We start from the raw sequence: 27,960 nt of genomic DNA, 5'->3' as shown, positions 1-27,960 counted from the left end.
AGCCGCCCCTGTGGAGGGATCGTGTGTTCCCCATTTGCCACAGTCTCCGCCACTCCCTACTGTCTCCCCACACGCACTGATTGGCTCCTTTACTTACCTACATGGCCCTCATTTGAAGCACTGTGCCTTATAACGAAAGAGGTGAATGTTACCTTTCCATTCACCTTTGAACCAAAACTGTGTCCTGGGCCTAGGCATACAGAGCCCCCCTCCGGCCCTCCCTGTCTCCAATCCCATCCCTGCCTCAAGGAGCTCAGTCTAATGGAAGAATCAGGTAAGGTGATTATGATAAGTGCAAGGATTAAAATAGTGGTTTATTTAAACATAGATGAGGAAATGATAAATTCAGCCTGATGGAACTGGGAAAAGCTACAAAGAGAAGTTCCTTTTCTACCTCTCTCTCCAAGTTCTGAAACCCTATTAAACACACACTGACGTACCCACACACCTGCATCACCACCACCCCCCACATGCACATTCTCCCACCCCACCACACACACTCACGTGTGCTTGCACACACACACACAGCTTTCTAACTGGAGTTTCCAGGACTCCCTGGAAATATTTACAGTAAATGGCAATATATTTTTAAATATTTCTTTTTTAATTATAACAACAATAATCGAGTAATAATTCTTTGTCATCTCAAAGCCACTCTTTTCCCTAGGAGGCCCATTATCTATTTGTATAATGAAATCTTTATTTTATGACCTATTAAACTGGTAGGGAAATGAGAGGTTGCATAGCTCAGGTACAAGAAAACCATAGTGTAAAACAGGCAAATCAGAAAATGGTTGTAAAAGCCAAAGTTTGAACACATTTATGGTTTATACTTTTGTGAAAACATCGTGTTTGCAAATAAACGGAATCTGCCATTTGAGAACTGTGGTCTTCCCTGAGAAATGCAGACTCCGGCATTCAGAGCCGGGAGAAATGAGAACTGAGGCGCAGAGTGAGGTCAGGGGGCAGACACCTGGTGGTTTGCTGTGGCCTCAGCATAAGGAAGCGGGCAGGGGGTGAAAGTGATGCCAGCCCTGGCTCCGGAGGTGACACTCAGCAAGCAGACAGGCTTCATACCTGATACGTGTGGTTGGCATGGAGGATACCTTGGAGGTTTGAAATTAAGAGTGTGACATGGTTCGATCTTTTTTCCAGAGAGATCTCTGGCCACAGGCTGGAGGCTGCAGGCTGGCCATCTCTGTCATCTTGGGGAGGTGGGGCTCAAGGCAGAGTGAATAGAGAGGAAGTGATGAGGCAGGAGATGGACTTGAGAGGACATAGAGACCAGCCAGAGATGGCACTGAAAGCAAAGCAGTGAGAAAAAGAACAAGATTGTGGGTCTCTCAGTGCCAAATTGTGACATAATTAGTACTCAGAATGCTGCCATGGGACTTGGTCAGGCCGTCAGTGTCTACATCATCACACCTTTTGGGCAGCAGCTTCTGAGTGGCCAGGAAGAAAATGCTGCAGCCCTGTTTTTCCATTTGTCGAGTGGTGAACCAGGGGCTCTGTGAGGCCGGCTCTGGTTGTCACAGCACAGCTCCCTCATTTCCCATGTGGGTCCTGAGGACCGCTTAAGCAGCGAACAATACTTCTGACAACACATTGAACACGGATGTGCCAGATATTACAGAACACTCCCCGGAGAGTTGCCTTGAAAGTGTGTCAAGGGCCTGCCTGCTGGAAGCAAAATCCAAGGCAACTTCCCTCTCCGGGGAAATGGAACCAGCCGGCTCTGGACATTGCCTGGTTTCCATGGAAATACTTATGCCCTGCAGCTTGACAGTTAGAGGCACTGGGGGCTGGGAAACCATAGGGAGAGGTTCTGCTTTTGCTTCTGAGGGGCCGATGCCACCTTGGAGGGTCTTAACCCAGAGCACTGGGCTGAAAGGGAGAGGAGGACAGCACTGGGCATTCCTGTCGTCCATGCTGATTACATTCATTTATTCAAGCACTGCGCCTGCCATGTGTCCAGCCCCGTGTTCAGAGTTGTGCAAGTGACAGCGCTTCACTCTCACAGCCTAGGGAGACAGATAGGACTATCCCATTTTGCAGATGAGGAGATGGAGGTTCAGACCATTTTGTTCATTCATTCAGCAAATATTTATTGAGCTCCTACTGTGTGTCAGGCAGACAGAAAAACAGCCATGTACTCTCAGAGCTTATGGTCTAGTGCGTTCCTTAATATGGTTAATAAGCAGCAAGGCTGCAGGTTGGACCCACAGTCTAGTATGGAGAGCTGCCATGTTGGTTTTTTTTTTCCCCCTTTGCAGGATAAAGATTGAAGAAGAATATGCGAAAAACTTAGCTAAGCTGTCTCAGAACTCCTTGGCCGCACAGGAAGAAGGGTGAGTGGGGAGGACAGTGATGGGAGTGGAGAGGGAGAGGGGACACTCAAGAAGGGAGACCCTTTTTCACTGATCGCTGATTGGATGAGGAAGTTTCCACAGGCTAGCTCAAGGTGGGGTCCCATCCTCAGGGTGGGCATTCATGGCTCAAGCTTGGCACCCATGATTTCAGGTGTGGGCATGTGTGCTCAAGGTTGGCACTTACTTTGTCTTCCCTCTCAGGGTCAAGGGCCTCCTGCCATGTGCTGGAATATGTTAGGGTCCCCTCTGCCCTGTTCACTGGTAGCTGGGCACCAGCTCCCAGAAGGCTACCCCCGTTCTCCTTTCTCTGAGGGCAGGCTGGTAGGAACCTCGATGTGAAAGGATTCTTCACCTGGCCTCTTGTTTAGAATTCCCTCCTATGGGCCTTAGGCCCAGGCTCCCTTCCCTGGCTAGCCTTGGGTGGAACCTGGGCTGGAGAAAGCTCAGCCCCACCCTCCTAGCCACAGAAGGATCCCTAGTAGAAGGAAGACCATAGCCTTCTCTGCTCTATCTTGTTAATTAAGAGTTTCAACATGCTGGTGGGAACATAAAATGCAGCCACTGTAGAAAACAGTTTGACAGTGCCTCAAAAAGCTAAATATTTATGACCCAGAAATTCCACTCCTAGATTTTTGCTCAAAAGAATTAAAAGCAGACACTCAAATACATGCTCGTGATTGCCCCTAGCAGCCCAATTCGCAATAGCCAGAAGGTAGAAACCACCCAAATCCATGAAGGAATGAATGGATAAACAATTGTAGTTTATCCACGTTGGATATATGGATATATGATGGAATATTATTCAGCTATAAAAAGGAATGAAGTACTGATCCATGCTACGATGTGGATGAAGTAAAAGAAGCAAGACACAAAGGTTGTATATTGTATAATTCCATTTATGTGAAACATCCAGAATAGACAGATCCATAGAGACAGAATGAAGATTGGTGGTTGCCTGGAGTTGGGGGTTTTTAGGGGACGGGAGAGTAACTGCTTAATGGGTATGAGGTTGATTTTGGTGGGGGTGTGTATTCACTGTAACAATATCATAGAGTCACTGTGTGGCTTAAACAACAGAATCTTAATAACAATTCTAGGGGCTGGTAGTCCAAGATCGAGGGGCCAGCAGGGTTGGTTTCTGGTGAGAGCCATCCCCTTGCGTTGCAGGCTGTGCCTTCTCACTACAATCTTTCCTTGATGAAGAGAGAGAGCAAGGTCTCCAGTGTCTCTCATAAGGAGGACACAGAATCCTGTCAGATCGGGGCCCTACCTTTATGACCTCATTTAACCTTAATTAACATAATAGAGGGCCCATGTCCAGGCAGCAGTCACACTGAGGGGTTAGGGCTTCAACATAGGAATTTGCAGGGACACAAACATTCACTCCATAATAGGGGATAAAAATGGTTTGGAAGTAGAGGTGGTGGTTGCACAACATAGCGAATGTACTAAATGCCATTGGATTGTTCTTGTTAAAATGATTGATTTTATGTTGTGTGAATTTCACCTCAAAAATAAAAACCACGGCTCAGGAAGTTAGAGCTCAAAGGTCCCCAGGGTCCTCAGTCTAGTCCAACCTCCAGTGCAGAGTCTGAACCCCTCCTGTAAGGGCAGTGAGCTCCAGAGGAAGGAAGACCTTCTGTGATTGTCAGAGAGCTGTGATGTTACACAAGTCCAGATCTGCCTGCATGGCTTGAAATCCCCCAGGGGACGGGGCTTTGCCAACCAAATGTGGCTTTGATTAAGGCCTCTGCATGGGCTCACTGCGCAGCCAACAGGCCGCCTCCGAATGGTTTCTACTGACCGCCAGCCAAAGGCCTCAGGGCGACCCATCAGGGCCAGTGTCTCTTCTACAGAGATAAATGAGGTTACCTCTGGCCCCCTTCTGTTTTATATGCTGGGCCTGAGAGGAGGGCAGGAAAGGGGCTCAAGAGGGAGTTGCCCTTCCTCCCTGGGCAGGGGGCTTTTTTACATATTTCCATGCCTTGTGACTGCAGTGCTGCCCCAGCATCTTCCCGCTTCCAGCTCCTCAGCCTGGGCTGCTGCCAAGGACACTCCGTCCTGCCAACATGCACAGCATATGCTCCCAACTGAACAAGTCAGGCTTGCACCACCACGCTGTACACACATGCACCTACAAACATAGGGCAACCCTGCACACGCTCACGTTTGTGCATGGATGCTACTTACCTCCAACGTGGCATGAACATGTGCCCCATCGCCACTGCACACACACGCTAACCCCAGGCACACGCTCCTTCCGGCAGGCACTGTTGGGATGTGGGGCGTGAACACATGGCCCCCTACTTACAATGCGTCACAACACTGTTTTGCATTTATACACAGCTTTGGACATTGGCCCAGTTTGGCTTGAAACTTTCAAAGCTCAGTGCTGGAGCCTAGAAATTCAGGGCAACCTTGGAAGGTGCCAATAGGGACACTTGAGCTGCTTTTGCAACTCAGGTGCTGTATTCAAATTGATTCCATAGGATACGTGCACATTGGCACGTATAAACAGAATAATGTTATTTATTTTCTGCCTTCAGTTTTTCTCCCCTCTGTGGAAAGGAAATGGGATTTTGGTCTTTTCTGGTTGGTAATTGTGACAGTAACGTGCATTTTGCTTTGGCATGCCTCGGACCATATATTGGAACAGAACTATATCTCAGATTTTATTTTTTCTATTAACTACTTATCAGATGAAAAGTATCTCTTCAAATGAGAGAATTTCTAAATTGCTTTTTTCTAAATTGTGAAGTGCTTCGAAGGGGCCTGGAATATTGGAGTGGGGGTGTGCATGGGGGATGTATTAGCTTAGACAGGCCATTTGAATGATGTCCTCTCACTCTGAATGCCCAGGCTGGAGACGAGGCCAAGAACGTTTTCCTGAGTGTGAAACAGCTTCCTCCTATCCTCCCAGTAGCCCTCAGATGACATTCTCAGGCCACCACATGCTCCACTGGTTGTAGACTCGCACATCCTCGGTACTATCGGGACCTTTGCGGCTTGCGGGCTCTTATTTCACCTTCTGGAGGCTCATATGTAGCTCAGTTGCAGGGATGAACCCCTCCCCATCACCCTTTAATCAAGTTCCCACTCCTGCTGAGACTGCTTCTGGAAGCTGTGTGTAGTGTTGATTTTCACTTTAGGTCTGCGATCCATCTCGAGATAATCTGCGTGTATGGCATGAGGTCAGGGTCAGGATTTCTTCTTTTCCTCTATGGACATACAGTCATAGCTGCACCATTTGTTAGAAAGACTGCCCATTCTCCATTGAGATAATTTGGCATCTTGTTGCACAGCAGTCACCTGCATCTGTGAGTCTGTTTCTGGATCTGGTATTCTGTTCCCGTATCTGTCTGATGACCACATCTGCTTCCACCCTGTCCTTCCCCTGCCCTGGACCTCCCACCCATCTGCTGGATCAGATGGGGAGCCAGACTGTCCAGAGCTGCCCCAGCTGTGATCAAAGGAATCAGTTCTGCTGGGTAATTCTCAGCTGTTGGCTTCTCTGCTTGAAACTCAGAACCCTCATAGCATGCTATCTTTTAATCAGCTTTTGCCACTTGTATTTAATGAAGTCTCTGGAGGAAGTGGCTTTTTGATGAAATGAAGTCAACTGAACATTCAGCCTGGGTTTCCTAGCTGGGTGGAGAGGTCTTGAGCAAGGTATCAGGGGGATCATTTGAAAGGTAGGTGAGGTTAAAGAATTGCAGATAATAAGAATGTAGCCTGGGGGCCTACATTCCAAAGTCTTGGAGACTTAAGGAGATAGCTTCTACTTGAAGCATCTTAGAGTGGAAAGTGATTTACCTTAGAGCAAGGGTCCCTAACTGCCCACCCCGGGCCCACAGAGCAGGAGGTGAGCAGCGGGCAAGCAAGCGAAGCTTCGCCTGTATTTGCAGCCGCTCCCCAACCCTAGCATCACCACCTCAGCTCCACCTTAGATCATCAGGCATTAGATTCTCATAGGAGCACCAGTTCCTGGTGCCAAAAAGTTGGGGACCACTGCCTTAGAAGACTCTGTCATTCTCTAGTAAGCCGTGTGTAACACTAGGGCTCATAATGCAGAACCAGTACCAGCAGAGGGCCACACTTATGATGATGGAGAACTTTCTCTGCTGTGTGGCCATCCCTAGGAGGTCCCTACACCCAGATGGTCCTCATTTACCCCTCCTGGAAGTCAGGCTGTTAGAGATTTGCCTGCAAGCAGGGCTATGTGGTACTTTCCATTTGAGAAAAGGCTGTTCCCTGAGAAGTCATCTGTCCTCCTTCCATGATTCACCAGCAGGTGTTTGCACCCTTTGTCAACAAACCAGGGAGGGGAGATGGCAAGACATGAGGAGAGCAGTTGGCCAGTTATCAAGGCCCTTCTGCTGCTGCACCCCACCTTCCTCGCATCACCCCAGTCTTCTGGGTTTCTGAATATTTCCCCAACCACTCAACTCTCTGCCATAATCTGTTCTCTCAGCTCCAGAGATCTTCAGCTTTGTTTGGAATGGCTCATCTGGCCCCATGAGTTGAAACACAGTGCCCAAGTTTGTTTTCTGGTTGGCCTCTGCCTCATCCAAGCTCACAGTCTTGGGTGTTACATGCTTTCTCAAGATTCGGGGTCACGACCCACCATTATGCCTCAGGAAGGGCTGTGGTCTCAGACATGAGGTCACCGCTGCTCTCTCTGGGTCTGACAGTCTCCTTTCCTGTTGTAGCTCCCTGGGAGAAGCATGGGCGCAGGTGAAGAAGAGCCTTGCAGATGAGGCAGAAGTTCACCTCAAGTTCTCTGCCAAGGTAATCCCTCTCCACAGCCTCTCTGGGTTGGTCTTGCACAGAGGTGTGTTCTTAAATGTTTAACAGCTGTCTCTCCAGCCTGTGATGTTGGCCAATTTCTGCGATGTAAATTTCAAGAGTCAGGAAGCTGTGCACAGTAGCAAGCTATTGGACAGTGCTTCTACCCTACCAACACAATAGTATCAATAACCAGAAATATCCATCAAGAGCATAGATGATGGTAAAATATAGTTAGTGATACATGCTGAATATTTAATACCCTTGTTTTTATAATTTATTAATTTTAAATTTAGTTAATTTTTAATACTGGCTGCCTTTAGCAAACAGCTCACAAAATTCCTACAAATGTAACAGCTGGCTTCGGTGAGCCAGTAAAGCTACCCCAGCACACCTCTGCGAGGTGAAGGTGGGCTCCCCTTAACTCCTCAGGTGAGCTTCTGAGTGATGAAACCCTGCTGCCATGTTGCTGGGCTTTCAAAATACCACGTTGGTATTTTCTACTTCGTCCTGGTGTCAGGAAAGACTAGACTATGCCAAAGAGAAAATTTTTTATTTTTGCTTTCTTTGTTTTGTTATAAAATTTCGGTCTAGGTAACAGCCTTCTTTCCTTTGGTTCTAAAGACTCTAGCACCAAGACCCTTAGGGCAGTGATATTTCTATCCCGCTTTCTCTGCCCTTGGTATTCAGGGTTCTGCCCGGTACATGGTAGATGCTCAGTAAATATTTTCTGAGGTAATGAATGAACGGGACCCTCTGACTATCTCCTCTTGACCCCCCTACTCTTTTCAGTCCTACTTTCTCTCCAGATTTCCCCATATTTCCAAATGATCCTTTCTTCCCCATACCCTGGCTCATATCTCCACATTCCCTCTCAGGCTCTTAGCTACTTTTCAGGAGAAAAATTAACCAGGTGTCTAAGTGACATAATTCACACCAAAGTACGCGGGACTGGTGGGGCTGCCCACTAGCGTACTTGCCTTTAAAGGAAGAGAGATTCCTGAGAGTGGCTCTGTCCTCAGTGACCTTTGCCTTCTCGGTCCACACTCTTCCCCCTGCTCTCCCACTAGCACTGGTCAGAAACTGCAGTGTGAGAGGGCACTCAGACAAAGTGCTTCACCTCTCCAAGCCCCCATTTTTAAATTAGGGGCACACCCACCCATTTTACTTTTTGAAAGTAGTATCCGTCAAAGATGGCTGCTCCTTCTTGGAGCATCCACACTCAAGGCTCACAGGTTCTATCTCTTTTCTAGTGCTTTACCAACAGCAGTTGCAGTTCCGGCCTTTGGGGTCCCCACGGAATATGCACTGTTGGAGGACAGGAGTCTGGCTTTGTACCAGCCCTCCCCACACCCACTCATAATGGTTCCCTGCACACACAGGGCAGAATGAATGGCTCAAATGGCCAAGACATGTGAAGGAGCTTTATAAGGATCTGGGATGCTTTTAAAGGATGTTAGTGCCCCAAGAGTGACTTGACACCCAGACGTGAGTGAGAATTCCTGACTAACAATGGCACAGACGCTGTATACACCAAGTACTTTCCAAGGAAATTGCCGCTCAAGCTCTGAGGGAAGGGAGCTCCTGTGAATTAGGTTCTTTTCTGCCTTGCATACAAAACAGCAAGTTATTTTTAAGCTTCAGATCAGGGGTAGTGTTTCCTCTAGATCTCCCTTCGACCCTAGCCTGCAGCAGCTCTGTTCTCTGCATGGTAGAAACCTCCTTTGACTGGGAGGATGAATGGGAAAGCTGCCATTGTGGTGAGTGGGGCTGGGAGCCAGACCTACATGAGCGTCTGAAAGGGCTCCTGCTAGATCCCCAGGAATCCTGGTGGCATTTACTTCCCATCAGCAGGACCCCTAATTCTGGGTTGTTTTATTGAGTACTCGGGTGACAAAACACTCTCCAATGCTGTTTTCTTCTGCTGTTTCCTTTTACTACTACTGCTCGCACCAACACTTCCGGCCATCAAACGGTTTTCCCACACTGACCCAATTCTCTGACACCAGCTGGGTGTCTTACAACATAATGCAATTCGTATCCTAACTACGTGGAGTTAGCATCAGATCCCACAAGTTAAGGACTCAGCCCCACAAGACTACCCCCATTTCAGATGCCAGTTGCAAGTACTGGGTCCCCAGGTTACCCACACTTCTGTGACGTGGTTACAGATTTGGGGTTCTCAGAACCCCCTTCTCAGGTTTGATAATTTGCTAGAATGGCTCACAGAACTCAGGGAAACACGTAGCTTTACTGGTTTATTGTATATTAAAGGATATGATAGATGACACAGACGAACAAGCAGATGAAGAGATACGTAGAGCAAGGTCTGGAAGGGTCCTGAGCGCAGGAGCTTCTGTCTCTGTGGAGATGGGCTGCGTCACCCTCTGGGCACATGGATATGTTCACCAATCTCGAAGTTCTCTGAACGCTGTAGTTTACAGATTTTTATGGTGGCTTCATCACATAGGTATGATCGATTATTTAACTCCATCTCTGGGCCCTCTCCCAGAGACTGGGGAGTGGGGCTGAAAGTTCCAAGCTTCTAATCATGGCTTGGTCTTTCTGGCGACCAGCCCCCATCCTGAAGCTATTCTGGAGCCCACCAAGAGTTGCTGCATTCGAACAAAAGACACTCCTATCACCCAGGAAATTCCAAGAGATTTAGGAGCTCTGTGACAGGAGCCAGCGTCAACAACCAAATTAGAACAAAAGATGCTTCTAGCACCCTTATCGCTTAGGAAATTACAAAGGTTTTAGGAGCTCTGGCCAGGGGCCAAGGACAAAGGCCAAAATACATGCTTGTTATTATATTACAGTATCACAGTCATTTAAGTGTTCTAGATAGCTTCATGTAGGATGATAGAACTCATTTCTCTTATCAACCACCCTGCAAAACAGTATCTCCATTTCACAAGTGGGAAGGGGTAGAGAGGTTAAATTGTCACATGGCCTTGAGGGCTCAGCTACTGAGGAGGCAGTGGAAAGGACCGAGTGACGAGTGATGTGGAGACGTAACCCCCAGACCTTTTCTCAGGAAGACCAGTGACATTTAAAGCACAAAACCCTGTTCTGAGGAGCACTATCTCTAAGGGGCTGTCCAGAGTGGTGCAGCTGGCCCTCCAAATGCCCACGACGTTGTAAGTCAGGGCTGGCTTCACTCTTCAGCTGATGGAAGGCTTATGAAGAATGTTCATGGAACAGGTTTTTTATGAGAACCTCTGCTGCTTCCAGCCTGCTGTCCATGTTGGTGGCCTCAGGCAATCGCAATTGCAGCCCAGTGGTTGTATGGCTATTCTTTGAAAAGAAAGGGGTATTCTCCTCCATGGATAATATGGCTCCCGTATGCATGAGACCCATTTAACCTCTGCACGAGATTCATTTAACCTCTGCTCCTAAAGGCTAATTAAAATTCTGCTGTTCTGTGTCAGGAATATGGGCTCTTAAAGAAATGCAGTTTTGTTTTTACAGTCTTTCAGGCTTTTCTAGTCTATAGCTCAAGCCATTGTTAATAGCAATAGGCTGCTAAAAAGAAAAATAAGATTACGGTATACAAAGGAAGTTATACCTGGCTCTTGCTGAAGAAGGGAAAATGGAAAAATTTCTGATGGGAGAAAAGCTGATCATGCAAGTAGAGGTCATACGTTCAGTCAGGATTTTGAGGGGAGAGCGGGAATCAGGAGACACGAGTCTCTATCACTAAGCTTGCTATCACTAACCACCTTCCTGACTTTGGGCGTTACTCAGCATCTTTGAGGTTCCGTTTGAAATTTATTTGACTATGACCCACACTAACACGTTTTACATGGCCACCCAGAACACGCAGGTATCCACACCCCATCTCCACATACAGGTAGATACGCATGCACGTAGCCGGCACATACATTTCATGAAACAGCTCTTCTCTTTCTGCCTAACATGCATTCTGATATTTTCCTCATCTCTGGTCTACTCCCATCAAAAAGCTGGTCTACCTGAACCAGCTTTATGGTCCTCAACTGATTTCACAACTCTTAGCAACCCACCATTTGAAAAGCCCTGGACCAGGTGGTCTCTGAAATCCCTTCCTCCTTGAGGTTTCTCGTGTCCTCTTCTGATGCGTGAGGTGAAAGGAGGAGGAAGTGGAGAGTACAGGAGTTCCAAGAAGACAAACTGGCTTCAAAATCCTGCCTGCCGCAAGACAGGCCGGCTCAAGGGTTCACGAGGAAAGGCTTCTGGAAGGACTTCTGACCTGCAGTTAAAGGAGAATGCTTAAAAGTTAAGAATAAGTATAAATAGAAACCCAGCCACTTTTTTTTAAAGACGAAATCATCTCTTTTATAAGTACTTAAAATATAGAGGGAAAATCCAAGGGATTGAATCACCTCTGACAGTGAGTAACATTATGTTTCCAGAATGTCATTTAGAATTTGGGGAGAGCATTTTGGTGTATTGGCAGATTCACAGAGCCTGGGGCTAGGGCCTCGGAATCCTGAATGTTGAAAAGCCCCTCTAGGTCACTCTTGGGCACGTTGAAGTCTAGAAATCAACTCATTTTTCAGGTCCTCATAAACCTCAGAGTTACTGAGTCAGCAGGCCGAGCAAGTTCCCTCATAGATCCCCCAGGTTAGGAGCAGGTTCTCATGGTAGCTGAGTTATACAGTGCCTCCTCCTCAGCAAACACCTGTGTGGGACAGGGGACAGGGGCTTACGGGCCCTCTGTAGCTCTCAAGTTTGTAGCATCTTACAAACTGCCACCAGGTGGCGGTGATTTCCTATACAAGGAAACTGCAGAGGCTCAAAAAAAGGATAGCAGATATTTATAATATAAGGAGAGGGGCATTTGGATGGCCCTGCTCCCTTTTAAACCTTCGAAGTTTATTCAACAGCATATCTCTTATTTTGTCACCCAGGGTGCTGGGCTCTGAAGATTCGTCATTCCCCTAGGTAGTGAAAGGGCACTCACTCTGCACCAGTTGCAGCCAGATGCTGCAGACACAGTAGTAGCCAAACCAGCATGACTCCTGCCCTCTTAAAACTCACAATCATGTGTAATTGGTTATGTAGAACTGGGAACACCTAAGTCCTTGAAGTACCCAGAGAAAAAGATGATAGGACAAGAGCCTGGTAAGGAGGAAGAGGAGAGAAATCACAGGATCCTAGGTGGGAAGGGTCATCTGTCCAGGGAAGTTCACTGTGCTTCCCAGAGGCACTTCTGGCACAGATAGAGGCCAAGGGACCCTGGAAGGCCATGTTGGTGAGGTCCTGGAGGCCTGTCAGGAGGGCATAGGAGGCTGAGTAGGCTGGGGCTCTAGGAGTTGAGTCCGGGCGGTAGGGCTCTGGGAGGCTGAGTCAGTGGGGCTATAGGCTGCCCACCTGGGCTCTGACGGCAGCAGATTCACATGGATCTGTTTTCTTATCAAATACATCTCATGTTCACACCAAAAAAAAAAAAAAAAAATAGTGTTAAGTAAAAGTTCTCTAAAAGGGAGCGGAGTGGGAAAGAGAGAAAGAATAAAAGAAAAGGAAAAAAGCTTAGAAACACAAAGTCATCCAGCTCCCCTTAGAGCAAAAACCTCTCTCTGGCACTCGTATAATGAGGCCAGTTCCCTGTGGTGAGATGGGAAGTGGGCCAGTTGCTATGCAGACCAGTGAGGTGAGCACACCCTCCCTCGCACAGCTCACAGGCGGGCCCTGTGAGTTTCCACTATAGATTCCTCGAGCTTTGGACCACATCCAGGTCACCTTTGTAGTCTCCACACCCAACACATAGCACATATTCAATAAATAGAACCAACCTGAGATCACCTAATTAAATGGCATCTAGGTGACACTCGCTGTGCTAAGGGCTTAGGGACAGAGATGGTGGCTTGGTTTCTTCCCCCAGAAAGCTCCCGTCAGAAAAGTAAGGGAGGTGGACACCCAAGCAGAGCCCCGCAAGAAGCTGTGGGAGCTTAGAGGGGGAAGGAAGTAGCTGACAAGGGACTTGGAAACCTCCAAACTCTAACCTGTCCAATTGTCGGTGTGAACGCTGGGGCCTGGCCAGCTAAGGCGATTTCCTAAACCGCGACCTGATAAGCAGCCACTTATTTCTACCCTTCCTATTGGAAGGGCCAGGCCGCTGTCCCAGGCCCCATCCTCACCTGGAGGGGTGGGAGAGTGCGCCCTCCCTCCTCCACTTGCTTGCAGCTGATGACCTGGGATCCTCAGTGTGTCCCCCCAACTCTCCTTGACAGCTTCACAGTGAGGTAGAAAAGCCCCTAATGAACTTCCGCGAAAACTTCAAGAAAGACATGAAAAAGTGTGACCACCACATCGCTGACCTCCGTAAACAGCTCGCCAGCCGCTATGCTTCAGTGGAGAAGGTGAGGGGCCCAGGATGCTGGGCGGGTGGGAGATCGGGCTGAAAGAGGGTGGGGTGTGAACCAGCAGGGCCTCGTGTGCCAAGGCTAGATGGCTGAGTAGGTGGGCTCCAGCCCACACCTGAGGAACCTACCTCAGCCAAAGGGAAGGTAGGAGTTGCTTCCCCATGTGCTTGGATCAGTGCTCAGAGGACCAGTGGGAACTGGAGAGGCTGCACCTGCAGTGGGAGATGTAGTGGGCTCCATCGGGCCTGGGACACAGGGTACACCCATGTTTTTGTGGGCCATGGAACCTGGATGTGCTGCCTGTCCACACAAGGCCCCTTCGTCTGGGACTTTCTTGGCACGTTCCCTCCTGACTGAATTCCTCCCCTGCCGGAGGCCTGGGAGATCTGAGCTTGGTGGGAGCTGCTGAAGGCAAGCTGTGGAGGGAAGAGAACTCTCCCCAGGGACTGACTCCAGTACTTAGGGAAGGTACAGGAGAAGGGGGCACGTACCGCTAAGGGAACTTGCCAGTTGCAACACCAAACTGCCACTAAAGGGCCTGTCGTGCTACAGAACGGGATGGCTGGTGCTGCCACCTGCCTAGCACTGCTGGGATGTGATGGAGATGGCCTTGTGGTCCAGAAAGAATGTGATTTTAAGACTGCCTGACCCCCCAGTACGTGCACATGCCCTAGCGAAAATGGGGTCTGAGAGGCTTGCCATAGGCCATGTCAGATGACAATTGAGATGGGGACGAGATGTGTTGCAGCCTCTGCTAATCTAGCCGCTTAGCCTCTTGGAGCCACAGTGACATCATCCACAAAAACAGGGAAAAGAAATGACTCTTACCTGGAAATGGGGAGGCCAGGCCATGTGACCTGTGGGGTGCTCCAGGCTCTGAGCCCTGTGAACAGCCTCTCCATTTCCGTGGCACCCAGGCCCGGAAAGCCCTCACTGAGCGGCAGAGAGACCTGGAGATGAAGACCCAGCAGCTGGAGATCAAGCTGAGCAACAAGATGGAGGAAGACATCAAGAAGGCGCGGAGGAAGTCCACGCAGGCTGGTGAGTGCGGGGCCATTGCCCACCTGCCCTTACTTGGTCAAGGAAGCAGCAAGGAGAAGGCTGGGGGATTGGGTGCCTCCCACCAGGTGAGGCTGGAGGGTGGGGCTGTGGAATGGGGAGCAGGCCAGGCTGTCTCCAGGAAGGACTAGGCTCCTCCCACTCTCCCAGTGTGGGCTCTTCCTGCCCAGGCCCTGGCTTTCTGACCAGGAGGTGGTACCTCTTCCATGCACTCAGAATTCAGGGCTCGATCACTGTGTGTAGCCCCATAGAGAAGTACAAACCCTACCTACCCAGGGAGTGATACCCCAGAAGTTCACCTATGGCCATGGGCTGACATTTTGTTTAATGAAATAACCACATTTCAGATCCTCCCAAAAGATGCCTACAGTGAGGTGGTTTCTGCTTCCACCTAGTGGTAAAAATTAGCTAATGCTCAAGGAATGGGGAGAAAAGCCAGTTGGAACCAGTAAAAAAAACCTTACCAAATATTTCTAAAAAATAAAACCAACTTTCACTGCATGCAAGGACAGTGCTTACTGCTTTCGGGAATTGAAACATGTGCTGTAGGATTAGGTTTTGGATCAGATGGTCTGTAAGTCCCTTCACCTCAACTTCTGGTGAACCTGATACAATCAATTCATTATAGAACGAAGCAGCCACCATAAGGATGTTTTGAAATAAGATGGTATAAAACAAGTCATTAAATAATAATAATAATAATAATAATAATATAAACATAGCACTTGATATAAAGCTCTTATAACTGCATGGTGATAAATTAGTGGATCCAGAAAGAGAAGGCATAATATACTTATTGGGAGTGGTAAGGGAAACACAGGACGAAGAGAGGCTATTCAAATTTATTTAATTTATTAAATTATTAAATAAAATTATCTTGTAAAACAATATATTTGCTTGGGAAAATATTTTAATTAGCACATAAGAATATAAAAATCTTAATTTTCCAGATATAATCTCCATCAACACTTCCTAGTTTTTTAATTTTTTCAATTTTTTAATATTTACATTTAAATTTATACACATTAGGTCATATTATACCCTATGTTCTGAACTTATATTTAATCATTATATCTTAGAGATAGCTCTATTCCATTACCTATTCTTTTAGTTCCTCATCCATTCATGTACATCAGACTTTTTTAATGGCTGAATAGTATCATGTCCCACCAATAGCATTAATGAATGCCTGTTCCCTAAATTCTTGTTAATGCCGTGTGTGCTATCAAATTGTGACATTATAGTTCTCTGATGAAAAATATCTTGTTAAATTAATTTACATTTCTTTTTGAGTGAAATTGAGCATTTCAAAAATAGGCTGACAAGTCATCTGTGACTTTTTTTCTATGAACTGAGTAGCACATATCCTGTCCCTATTTTCTAGTCGAGTAGCTGTTCTTGTTCTTACTGATTGATCTATGGGGATTATTTAAATGTTATGAAAATTGTCCTTTTGTCATTTGAGTTGCAGATATTTTTCCTAGGTTCTTGTTTATCTTTAATATGGTCTTTTTTATTTCTTTTGTTTTTTTGGTGGGTTGGTTTTTTTTTTTCAGCTTGTTTCTTGTTATTTTTTTTTCGTATAGTGCTTTTTTTCCCTTAATGAGTTTAAGTTCCTCTTTCAAATTTTTTTTTAAACACTTTTTTCCTTTACTTTTTTTTCTTAGCCTAAGGTTAAAAAATTAAATATTTAGGCTACCAGACACTTACTTTTCCTCATACCACTGTCTTAACCATATTCCACAAGTTCTGGTTTGCATGGTTTTCATTCTCATATTCTAGATATTTTGTTATTTGTGATTTGATTTCATCTTTGAGCCAAATTTAAAATAAAATCTTCAATTTTTCATGAGTTCAGGCTTTGTTACTGTTGTTCTCTAGTCTTGCTATTGTTTCATTTTATTGTAGTCACCAGGTAACATGGTCTCTTATCCCTAAGTCTGAAATTATTTGTGATTAAAGTGACTCATCCTTAGACCCAACTATAAAAAGCACCTTTCTGTGTGCTAGGCACCAGGCTATGTGCCTTAGAACATTCTTTCTCTTTATCTTCATGGTCCTCCTGTAGGGAGGTATTTTTTTTTACCCTTTTACAAGTGAGGAAACTAATGACAAACAGGATAAGAAACTTTCCCGAGACCTAAGTTTACGGAGCATATTGAAGAATTCCATCTTCTCTTATTCCAAAGATTTACTTGTCACCATTTTGCTAGACAGCCTGTTACCCAGAATATGCTGTCTTTTCTTTCCTCCTGCTCCCTTCCCTTCTCCTCTCTCATCTTTTCCAGGGCTACTAGAAGGGAGGGCAGCTGGATCCTCAGGGGGCTCGACTTCATTTTGTCTCATCATCGTCATCACTCTAGCTCGTGTTACACAGTTTGCTGACTCTGTGTCAGTGTCCATTCCAAGCACTTTACATATATTGATGTATTTAATCTTCATCATGACTCCGAAGGTACCGTTATTATCTTCATTTTACAGTTGAGGAATCTGAAGTGCAGACAGGTTAATTGACTTGTTCAAGAGTGCACGGCTAATAAACAGTAGAGCTGGTCTGACAGTCCAGATATTCTGGTTCCAGAATCTATGTCCTTAACTCATACTGTTCAGAAGGGTTTGATTTCAAACCCTTAGGCTGCATAGAAAGAAGACACACCCTTCTTCACCTGCCCCATTTCCTGATGTTGCAGAAGTTACCAATGCATGTTCTCAAAATGAGGATCGACAAATAGGGCTTTGGGAATTTCGTATTGCTCCTTTCTAGGGCAACATGCTAACTCCATCCTTGGTTAGGCACGGACTCTTGGTGGGCATGCGTTTGCAGTGACATACTCAAGTTCTTCTCTCCAGTTTCAGTCCTTCTTGGGATCAAGAGCCCAGTCGTTGGCCTTGGACCGAGAGCAAAATGAACAAGGCCCTTGATTTGAGTTCTTTTACTCAAGGGTTATCTTCCAGCTGGTGGTGTGGTTCGGGGGAAGGGGGCTACTGACTAGGCCTTGGGTCACGTGGCTCTAACTCTCCATCTTCTTTCACTTTCATGTCAGAATGCACACAAGGTGATGTTGTTATAGGAATAACTTGGAATCAACTCCAGTTACTGGATTTCAACAGTAAATCAGTTAGCTTTGGTTGGCTCCTGAGTTTTTCCCATCATGAGCAAAGGCCACGATGCCTTCGTTTCTCTGGAATCCGGTGATGATCTAAACTACAGGTCCCTAACCCCTGGTACCAGTCTGTGGCCCATTAAGAACTGGGCCACACAGTAAGAGGTGAACAGCTGGCAAGTGAGTGAAGCTTCATCTGCATTTGCAGCCGCTCCCCAGCACTAGCATCACCACCTCAGCTCCTCCTCAGATCATCATAGGCATTAGATTCTCATAGGAGCACCGGTCCCTGGTGCCAAAAAGCTTGGGGACTGCTGATCTAAACTACATTTAAACCAAGCTGTGCACTCGAGTGGTGTTTTTCTAACTGTGAGGAGCATATTGGTCACCTGAGGATCTTGTGAAAATGCAGTTTGTGATTCACTGGGTATCAGGGATATCTGGAGATCAGCATTTCTAGCAAGCTCCCATAGCATACCGATGCTGCTAGGCTAGGAAATGTGTTTTGTGTAGCAAGGTTCTGGGGTACTGGTGCCTTACTAATGTTTGCAATTACTTTGTAGTTTCTTTTTTTTTCTAATTACAAAATGTTTCAAATGTACATATGATTGCAAAACACAATATACTAGCCATCAAAATTGAATAGTTATGTTTGTTTCAGATCTTTCTCTTATGAAATAAAGCACTATAGAGAGAGCTCATTTTCTCCCACCCATCCTTTCTGTTTCCCAACATAAACGCTATCCTGAAATTGGTGTGTAATGCTCTAGTGCATGTTTTCATACCATTCCTGCACCTGGATGAGCCATAAACCATCAAGCACATTATTTTACATGTACAAACACACACACACACACACACACAAACAAACATAATTTGCAAAATTTGCAAATGTTTCTTCTTTAACTCTCAGCTAGTACCAAGTTGCATGTTTTAACCAAGAAGTACTCTCCAATGTAAATGAAACTGCCATCTTTAGAGAAGAAGCATTTCTTGGACTTGTAATAGGGTCACGGGTCCTAGGAGTAACTCCTCCCCATGACATACACACACTGAGAAACCCCCATCCTCAATTATTGGTGTCTGGGGTCAAGTTCAGATGGACACTCTGAAGCTGGTCTCTTGTGCTGGGTTGCCCCCTCTTTTCGTTATGCTTTCCCCTCCCCCAACTTTCCAGTGGCCCCCAAGACCCCAAGGAGAGGAGAGGGCATCGATTTGGGCTAAAGGTAGGAAAGAGAAGCTATAGCAAGGACCGGACAGAGCGTGATAGTGGTTTTGGCCTATTCCAGGAGATGACCTCATGCGCTGTGTGGACCTCTACAACCAGGCCCAGTCCAAGTGGTTTGAAGAAATGGTGACTACCACATTGGTGAGTGCCCAGATACGTGTAAGCAGGTCAGTCCAGGGACTGACTATCAGGACGCCCCGGGTGGATGCAGGCAGGTGAACAGGTGGTAGAGCGACGGTGACTGTGGAGATTGTCATTAGATCTGCTCTAGTGTTGGGCTTAAGACCTTGACTCTGGTCCAGTCTATGTCGATTCAAGTTCTTGCCCTGGTACTTCCTAGCTGTGTGAACATGGGTGAGGGTTGGACCTTGCTATATTCTTCTCAGCTGTTCCTTGAGGTGTCAGGTTCAACTGAGGGTGCCCCCAACCAAATGGACAGTGGCCCCTTTAGGACACATAGCCAAGTTGTAGGAAGCATGACCCTCCCACCCTCAGAAGAGCTGCAGGCCCTGGATAGGCGATCCTGCGCAGGCGCGTAAATGGTGAGATTGGGAAGCTGTGTAGGAGGGGTATGGGGGTTGGGGGGGGTGGCATGACCAAGGGGCATGAGGAAGCATCTCCCCCTAGGTCAGCTCCTGTTGCAGTAAAGTGGCGTTGACACTTGGGCTTTTAGGCCAGATGAGAAAGGAGGCATCATGCCAGGTGCTTATCGCATCATCCCACTGTCCGAAGCCACCCCCATCCATCCAGCACAGGACAGTGACCTGGTTTCCTCCTGGTTAATCTCCTAATTAAACCTCCTGCTTTATCCCTTTCCCCAGTTAATCCCCTCAGCAGTGACCTAGTTGTTCACAGAATAATAGCCTGATCCTCTAAATTCTAAAGATGCAGAATCACCTAGAAACCAAAGGACAAACCCTTTCCACTCTTTCCTTTGACAGTGGCCACCCACTCCCAGGCCCGCTGTCTCCCCTAGCCTGGTCTCTGGTCTGTCAGCACTAGGGGTGGACAGAGGAGAGAGGCTGTTCAGCAGAGGCCCAGAAGCAAAGCCCCAGGAGTTTGGAGCACAGGCACTCCCTCATATGTCCCATTTTTCCACCCCGTTGGGGAACTGGGGCTAGGGCTGCACTGGTACAGAATCGTGATTAAGACCACAGTAGATCCTGGTTCACATCCACTCCTCCCATAATTTCATGTTGCTTTGAACAAATAACATTACCTCTCTGGGTGTTTATTCCTCTGTTTGGAAAATGCAGATAAGAACAGAAACTATCTCTTAAAATTAAGTAATGCATGTAAAGCCCTTAGCTCCCACCATGCCTGGCAAGGCAGGATTCAGGAAACAGTGGCTACTATATTATCTTCATCTTTACATTCACCCCTAGATATGGGGTGAGTTCTTCATCAGACCCCACACAGTCAGATGGGATTGGGTCTAAGCCGGCATTGTGTGTATAGGGCGGTTGGGGACCTGTGGCGAGAAGGTTGAGGGGACATGCTCAGAGGTCTCTGGTCTTTCCTCCTGTGCAGGAGCTGGAGCGACTAGAGGTGGAGAGGGTAGAGATGATCCGGCAACATCTGTGCCAATACACACAACTGCGGCATGAGACAGACATGTTCAACCAAAGTGTGAGTTCCCTGCTCCTAGGCCAAGGCCAGCAGAACCCCAGGGGGACCCCAGGCCAGGGAGAGAGCCACCTGCCACTATGCCATGGCAGACTAAGTGGTCACTAAAATTAATCTGTCCTGAAGATGGGCAAGGGCAGCTGCTCGGGCCTACGGGCAACCTCTTGGGATGCACTCGCAGATTGTCCTGGATGCCCATGTGAACCCATCTGAAATGCATGAAATAAGTACAAGATGCATGAGCTATTATACCACAGAGAAATTAGCTCATGATAGTTTAAATAGCTGAAAATGTTCTTGCCTCCCCCAGTGATTTTCTTACCCCTCCCCCCCCCAAAAAAAATCTGGAAATATCCAGAATATCTAAGGCCAAATTCCATTTTTCCTGTTCTATGGTGGTAAATGCAGGAACAAATGGAAGAACTGATCACGGACCTGGAGACATTGAGGCCACCCTGCCCTTTCATCCAGCCCTGAGGTCTAGAGGGTAAAGCGCACCCAGTGAGAAGGAGGGTGGGGAAGAGAGGTCCAGGCTCCCTGTTCTCACACCCCTCTGCACATCTGAAGCCCCATGTGAAGCTCCTCTGACACAGGCACAAAGGCCTGAGCAGCATGGTTCAGCTGCCACCTCTGACGGTGTCCCCTCTTCTTTGTATCTTGCAGACAGTCGAGCCTGTGGACCAACTGCTTCAAAAAGTGGACCCAGCCAAAGACAGGGAGCTGTGGGTTAGAGAGCACAAGACGGGCAACATCCGCCCTGTGGACATGGAGATCTAGAAGGGCATGTGTGGCCCCGGGGGTCCTGCCAAGGAGAGAGGCTGGGGGGTCCCACAGAGACGAGGTGGTGCTTCCTGCCATAGGTCCTCCTGCTGAGCTGCCCTCCCACCCACTCTCCTGGTCAGCTGAGGAGAGCGGAGGGTGCGGTGATTCCACAAGAAGCTGGTTTTTCCAGAAGGGCAGCCCGGAAGGCCCTGCTGGGAGCTCCCCAGTGTCCCCAGGCCAGGGGGACAGATCCACAGCCCTGCCCTTGTCTCTGAGGCCGAAGTCCCCCAACTCCCATGCTGTGCTTGCCACTCTGAGAACGAACTGAGGCTGGAACTTTGTGGTCCCTGCGGAGGACTGCAGGGGTCACCTTACCACCCAGAGCCAGCTGTGTCACACATTTGTGCCCCTGGAAGCCCCAAGATCCTTCCTCCAGCTGTCTCTTTGTCTCCAGGGCTTTGGAGGGTCAGGGGAGGGAGGTCTCTTTCTCCGAGCCAAGTGTCAGGATCAAAATTTGTATAGAAGGCACCATTCAGCTGAACGGCCCTCATTCAGCATCCTTTGCAGCCTGCCCTCTTTGTTTTTCCCATTGCATTCTGGGAGCCCACATCCTGGCTCTTCTCTGTCACGTTTCATCATTAAGGGTCTTGGGAAGAAGACTTGGCTCCTGTCTTCCCAGACTGACACTGCCTGGAGAGATCAGGATGGAACTACCTCATTCGGCAAATTAGCCCTGATTCAGAACGTTGAATTGTGTTCCCTATAGATCAGGCATCCTCTGTAAAGTCTCCTCTCTGGAAATCCCAATCCATCCAGCCTTCTGATGCTCCCTCCTCCCACCCTTACCCTCTCCCAGGCTCTTAATGGGGCTGGGTCATTCCCATGTGGGAGATGGATTGGGGCAATTCTTTGTTATACCCCCAGTAGCTCCACCTGCTTGTGCACGGCCAGGTTGGGACCACTGTCCCTTGTAGATTTTCTCTCACAAGTGGTCACTGTATAGGCACATGGCCACAGTAGGTTGTTGCCTGATAGGCAGTGTCCCACCACCTTGGCTTCTCAGCTCCTGCACACTTCAGAGTCCTGCACCAAGCATCGGCTTGTTGCTGGTACCATCTTCCCCTTTCTCTATCTCCTGATTCCTGGAAAAGCCCGGTTTGAGAGTGACTTAGAAAGCTTTCAGGGCTGCCATCAGGTCCTTGCATATCACTTTCTCCCTTTCCAAATCATAGCAAACACATCCTCCATCATGTTAAGTCTTGAGAATCCATGCGAAGGGACCGGAATAAGAAAAGGGACCTGAAGGAGGTCACACCGCTAGCAAGGGGCAGATTCTAGCCTGGAACTCATGTTTCTTAGTTCATCTTTCCCATTGATTACTTCGGATTTACAGGACCCATACGTTTCCCATAAGGGCAGAATTCTCAGAGCACAACTCTCTGGCCTTTCAGTCTTACATGCCAGTAACTGACAACTTAGTAACATTGAATCTTTTAGCACCTCTTTCATTGAGTCAAAATTTTTCCCTCATAGTTTGTGGTAAAAAGATGCCAAATATTCTAAAGCAAACCAAACTTTGTCACTTTTTTCTTCTTATTGGAGCATCCCAACCAAAAAGCTCAGTGTGAGGGCTTTACCAACTTGAAGATCATCGGGATGGAAGTGTCCATGGGATGGAGAACCCCTCCTTCCAGATCTGGGGTTGGGCCGTGACACCAACTACCAATCTTAGAATATTATTTTTTAGTTTCTTTATTTGAAAATGGGTGCTAGTAGTAATTGCTCTGTGGCTTAGTAAAATAATTTATGGATGATTTTCAAATAGTCAAAACCAATAGTCTTGTTATTAACACATATTTTGAGTGGATATGGCTCATTTTGTCTTCTCATTCCCATCTGAAAATTCCAGTCTTCTGTTCCTCCCTGGGACAGCGGGAGTTCTCACCTCTTCCAGGGTAGCCTGAGTTGGCCCAGTGTGGGCCAGCCTGTTTTCTAAAGTCAGTCTTTCCCCCTCAGCCCCTCACCCCCAGTCTCGTTAGTTTCTTCACATATTCCTTTTCTATTTTTCTTCCCTTGTTTATTCATTCATCAACCATTTAGCTAAGGCTGAGCAATGTGCCAACATCCGAGGACAAGATACGGCCCTGTCAACAGGGAAGCCCACAATCTCTCATTTTGTGTAGACATCTTTTCTCCAGGGGCCTCACAGGTCAGTACCCTTGGCATTCACATACAGGTACTCTGCAGAATTCAGGTTTTCAGAGATACTATCTGTTGTGCTGATAGATCTACGTGCATTCATTCCTTTGTCCAGCAGATACTTGGGGACAAGCCAGGCATTGTGTGGGATACTAAAAATGTAGCCGTATATGAGACAGGCATTCTTCCTCCATCCCCTCTATTCTCCATGAAGACAGGTACCTTTTTGGAGAATGAGAATATTGCACCCCTTCCACATTTAACCCACTGGGAGCCTGTTATTACAAACTACCACCATACGGCATTTATCCACTGGGTGGAAGGTAGATAGCAACAAGGCTTCAATCAACTGGTTGCAAGACCCTCACAGCCCATATCCAACTCGAAGTTCCCAGATTTCTTTTGTTTTAAATAACTCTCCTCACTTTACAAAGAGGAAGAATGAAGGCCAGGCATGGCATGTGAGTGTCGTAAGATGAACACAGTGAATTAAGAGCAGGGCCGCAGTTAAGAGTCCAGGCCCCCTGTCCCTATTCACAGGGCCACCCTCTGGGTGAGGTCAAGATCAGGATGCAGTCTAGAGTATCTAAAAGTGCACTTGGGGTAGCAAACACTCTGTCTGGGTTATTGTTTTTTTGTTTTGTTTGTGTTTCGGTGTTTAGGTTATATGAGGATTTGGGTGGATTTATTCAGAGTTGGTAAGTGTGGGTTATTCTTGAGCACATCCATTGTTCCATTTTTGAGAATAGGTGAGCCTCTTCTACCTGCTTCCAGATGCACTTAGTTTTGTCTATGAAAAGCTGATTTTTAAAAATCTCTAAGACGGATGGTGTTCAAAGTGAGCTGGTTGCCACAACAACCTTCAGGAAAAGCCACTTGTTCTTCTCCATTTTTTGTAAAACTTTTGATCAGTATTGCAAATCACCGACCAGCTGAACCACAGGGATGGCTGTCCTGAGGTTCTGCCACTGGGATCGCCTTGGGCCTTTTTCCTCCCTCCACCCAACACCTGTTGGACAGGGAGGATTTCTACAGTAGGAGGCACTTCTCTGCTTATCAGGGCTGGTTAATGATCTGAAGCAAAGAGAAACAGTGTGCACATTCATGAACTAGGAGTTGGTTTCTATTCCCTTTGTGAAAACCAGTCAATTACTAGAGATTAGTGGATGGGTGCATACAAATCTTGGCTGAGCCAAAGTCCCTTCTTGGAAATACAAGCCATAAAATTCAGAAGACTTCAAAGACCTTGGCTTGTTTAAGTGACTTTGCTTCCAGCTGTGAGTGGCCTTGACAAGGAGAGTTTACAGAGGATTCTACAGACCTGCTGATTATTATGTAGGTAGGGAAAGCACTTTACAGATGTTAAGTGGGGTACAGATCAGCAGCATGCTTACTTAGCCAGCACACCATCTTATTCCCATAATCCTCCCCACCCCTAAAGACCACTGCCTTTTCTTTTTCCAGATTTATTGAGGTATTTGACATTCCAGTATTGTAGTTTATTGACACAGTAAAATTCGCCCTTCTGAAATATATGGTTCAGTGAATTTTGACGAACTTATATGGCCTTGTAACCACCACCAAAATCAACATAGTGTTTCCATCACTCCAAAAATTCCCCCAGACTCCTCTGTAGTTAATCCGCTCCTTCTACCCCCAGCCCCTGACAACCACTGATTGATTTTCTGACCCTATAGTTTTACCTTTTCTAGAATGTCATGTAAACGAAGTCACACTGTGTAACCTCTGAGTCTGGCTTCTTTCACTCAGTATTGTTGAGGCACCCATGTTGTCATGTGTCTGTAATTTCTTCCCTTGCATCACCGAGTAGTGTTTCATTGCATGGGTGTACCACACTGTTTCCTTGCTTTTAAAATGAGTTGTTTGCCCCAGAAGTTTCTGTTCTGGGGTCTTCAGCTTGTTTGCATGGCTACTTCCAGCCTGCTGCTTCCTCTGGTCCCCAAGGCCCCTTTTGCAAATGACAGCTGTGCCCACAGGTAGTTCTTGGGGCTCACACTTGCCTTTTTGGTTCATGTTAGGATTGGGCAATGCAGAAAGCTGCCAGAAATTGGGGAAAGGGGTGGGTGGAGTCTCAGTTTCCTTCCACTGCTGCTGTGCCCTGCACCTCAGTAGCAAATCTACTCCCTCCTGGGGAGACCCCCATGACACAGCTCTCACAGTCCTTGTCATTTACTGAGCATTATGGGGTGTGGAAGGTGAATGGACATAGCATGGATGAGAAGACCAGGGGTGGCCTTGGGCTCATCATGAGCCTTTTCTGGGTCTCTTGCTTAATCTGCACAGTGGGAGTAATTGTTCTAGAAAAGCACTCGGGCCTCCTCTGGTTGGTTGCTGCATTCTGTTTCCCCTCCCCTTTTCCAATTTTATACCCTAAGCACATGGTCATCCCTAATCTGGTCTTGTTAGCACAGTTGTGCATGGTGTTGCCTGAAACCCTCACGAAAGGGATACCTTGGCATGTCTCCATTTAGACACAGAGGAAGGTAAAATTAAGAGCTGTTGAGAATGAGGTAGTTCTTCTTAGGATCCCCAAGGTGACAACTCCTCCAAGCCACATCTTGATCATGCCCTGCTCAGTGACAGGTGAGCCCCAGAAGGCAAGCAGGCATCTCTCCAAGCAAACTGAAGACATACCTGGGTCCAGGCCAGGCGAAGGTCAGGACCGGGGAGCCCGGGCCCACAGGGCCCCATGGTGGGGACCCTAGGATCTATGTTGCTGGGCTGAATTTTGTCAGGAAGGACTCTCATCATTCCCCACCCCCCCAGAAATATTATTTCTGTCAGGCCTTTCCTGAAGGTGAGGGACCCGATTCCTGTTACAGCTGATTTGGTAAGAATAAGACACGTGTCAAAAAAAGCAGTGTTCCATTTTTCCCAACCCTCTAGATGCTAGGCTGAGGCTCTTTCAGGAGCCTTCGTTGGGAGGTGCCTCTGAGGGAGAGGGATTGTGATGGTCCTTGATCTGTGTGCTATACAGGGGACATTGACCCTTTGTGTTTCAGGGAAATTCCTAATGGGATTGCAGTGGTGGAATGCAAAGGGTCTGACACATGGGTGCTCTGGGAGGAGGTTGTGACATGGGGATGGAGAGGCAAAGCATATGGTACCAAGGCAAGAGCACTCAACTCACCCCACTCTGCTGTCTCCGTTGTCCCTTAACCTGAAGTTGTCATGTCCCTTTCTGGGACCTCTGTGGACTTATCTGTCAAGTGGTGACGCTCCCCTTCCAGCATCACATGCAGTGGACTGGTCCTTGGGAGCCATGGCCTCCAGGCAGCCATGTGGACCCGGGAACAGACATTCAAAGGGACACCAGCCACCCCTGAGGACCAGCCCCAAATTTGCATCTCTGCCCTTGGGAAGGAGATCATGGGGAAGGGGGCAGTCCTTTCACAGAGACGAGCACATGAGCAAACCCTATGAAAGTGGAATTTTCTAACAAAATAAACTTGCTTGTTTGGTCCGTTTTCTGTAACTTTTGCTAAATACTTTATACATTTTTAATGTTAAAAAGCTGTGTCTCCTGCCAGCATTCCTCATCCCGGTATGAATGTGTTTACTCCAAATTGTATATCCTTCCGCCCTCTGGCTGCCTAGATCAGTAAATAAAATCGATGTAATATAATTTATAAGTAACACTGTTGAAACTCTGATCCCTATGGAGGTTGTAATCTGCCCTTCCCACCCCCTCCCCACCCTCCATAATAGCATTTGTGTGTATTAATGCTGAAGAATTAAATGTTTAAAGGGTTTAAATATGGAAGGCGTTTGCTATATATAATTGTTCTGCATTATTATAAAGCATTTTCAGGAAGTTAAATGCTCACCCATTTTTTTCCTTTGGCTCTGTGTGTACACTTGAGATGCTTAGATTCATCCCATGTAAAATAAACTGTCCAGAGACACTGGGTCCCGCTGGGCGACCCTCCTTCCTGGAGGGCTGCCACGCTCTCCTTTGTACAAATGGTCTCAGCATTCCTCCCAGGCTCCCAGGATTGGTGATAATTTTACTCCCGATGACTTAGCAGAGAGACAAAGGGTACCTGAGTGTTCACCCCTCACCAAGATGGGCGCCGTGCTGCCAGACACACACACCTGACCCAGGCCCCATTCCCCTCCCCTGGTGACTTCTGTCCTTTTGAACAGAAGGGGGCTACTGGATATTTTCTCATTCGTCCCTTCTGCCTGACTGCCTGCAATAATTGTTGAGCACCTACTATATGTCAGATACTAGGTACTGGGAACACAGCGAATGAAACAGAGCCCTGCCCCCATGAGCTTACTTTCTAGCAGGGAGAGACAGACAAAAACAGTAGATGTAACAAAATTACATAGTGTGAGTGTAGAAGGTATTAAATGTTAGGGAGAAAGAAAAAACGGGCAGAGCGAGGGGATTGGTAGTTTCAGGGGTGAGGGCAGGTAACTTGCTATATTAAATAGAGGAGTTGGGGTGGCCTCAT

General features: G+C 47.3%; 1 protein-coding gene across 4 annotated transcripts in view; it reads left to right on the top strand.

Annotated features, from left to right (window-relative positions):
• Positions 1–27,125, top strand: part of GAS7 (growth arrest specific 7) — a 204,732-nt gene extending 177,607 nt beyond the window's left edge. For all 4 annotated transcript variants that reach the window (XM_039847350.1, XM_039847349.1, XM_039847351.1 and 1 more), the window contains 7 exons: positions 2,274–2,348; positions 7,079–7,157; positions 13,370–13,498; positions 14,419–14,542; positions 18,954–19,033; positions 20,423–20,521; positions 21,182–27,125. In XM_039847350.1, the coding sequence (XP_039703284.1) occupies positions 2,274–2,348; positions 7,079–7,157; positions 13,370–13,498; positions 14,419–14,542; positions 18,954–19,033; positions 20,423–20,521; positions 21,182–21,295 (700 nt within the window). In that variant the 3' untranslated portion in view covers positions 21,296–27,125. The remainder of the gene's footprint in view (positions 1–2,273; positions 2,349–7,078; positions 7,158–13,369; positions 13,499–14,418; positions 14,543–18,953; positions 19,034–20,422; positions 20,522–21,181) is intronic.
• The last annotated feature ends 835 nt before the right edge of the window (positions 27,126–27,960 follow it).

Source organism: Pteropus medius, unplaced genomic scaffold (genome assembly GCF_902729225.1).
Source record: "Pteropus medius unplaced genomic scaffold, Ma_sr-lr_union100, whole genome shotgun sequence".
In the NCBI taxonomy this organism is placed as follows: domain Eukaryota; kingdom Metazoa; phylum Chordata; class Mammalia; order Chiroptera; family Pteropodidae; genus Pteropus; species Pteropus medius.
Note: the sequence above shows the minus strand (reverse complement) of the source record. Positions and strands in the feature narration are given on the sequence as shown.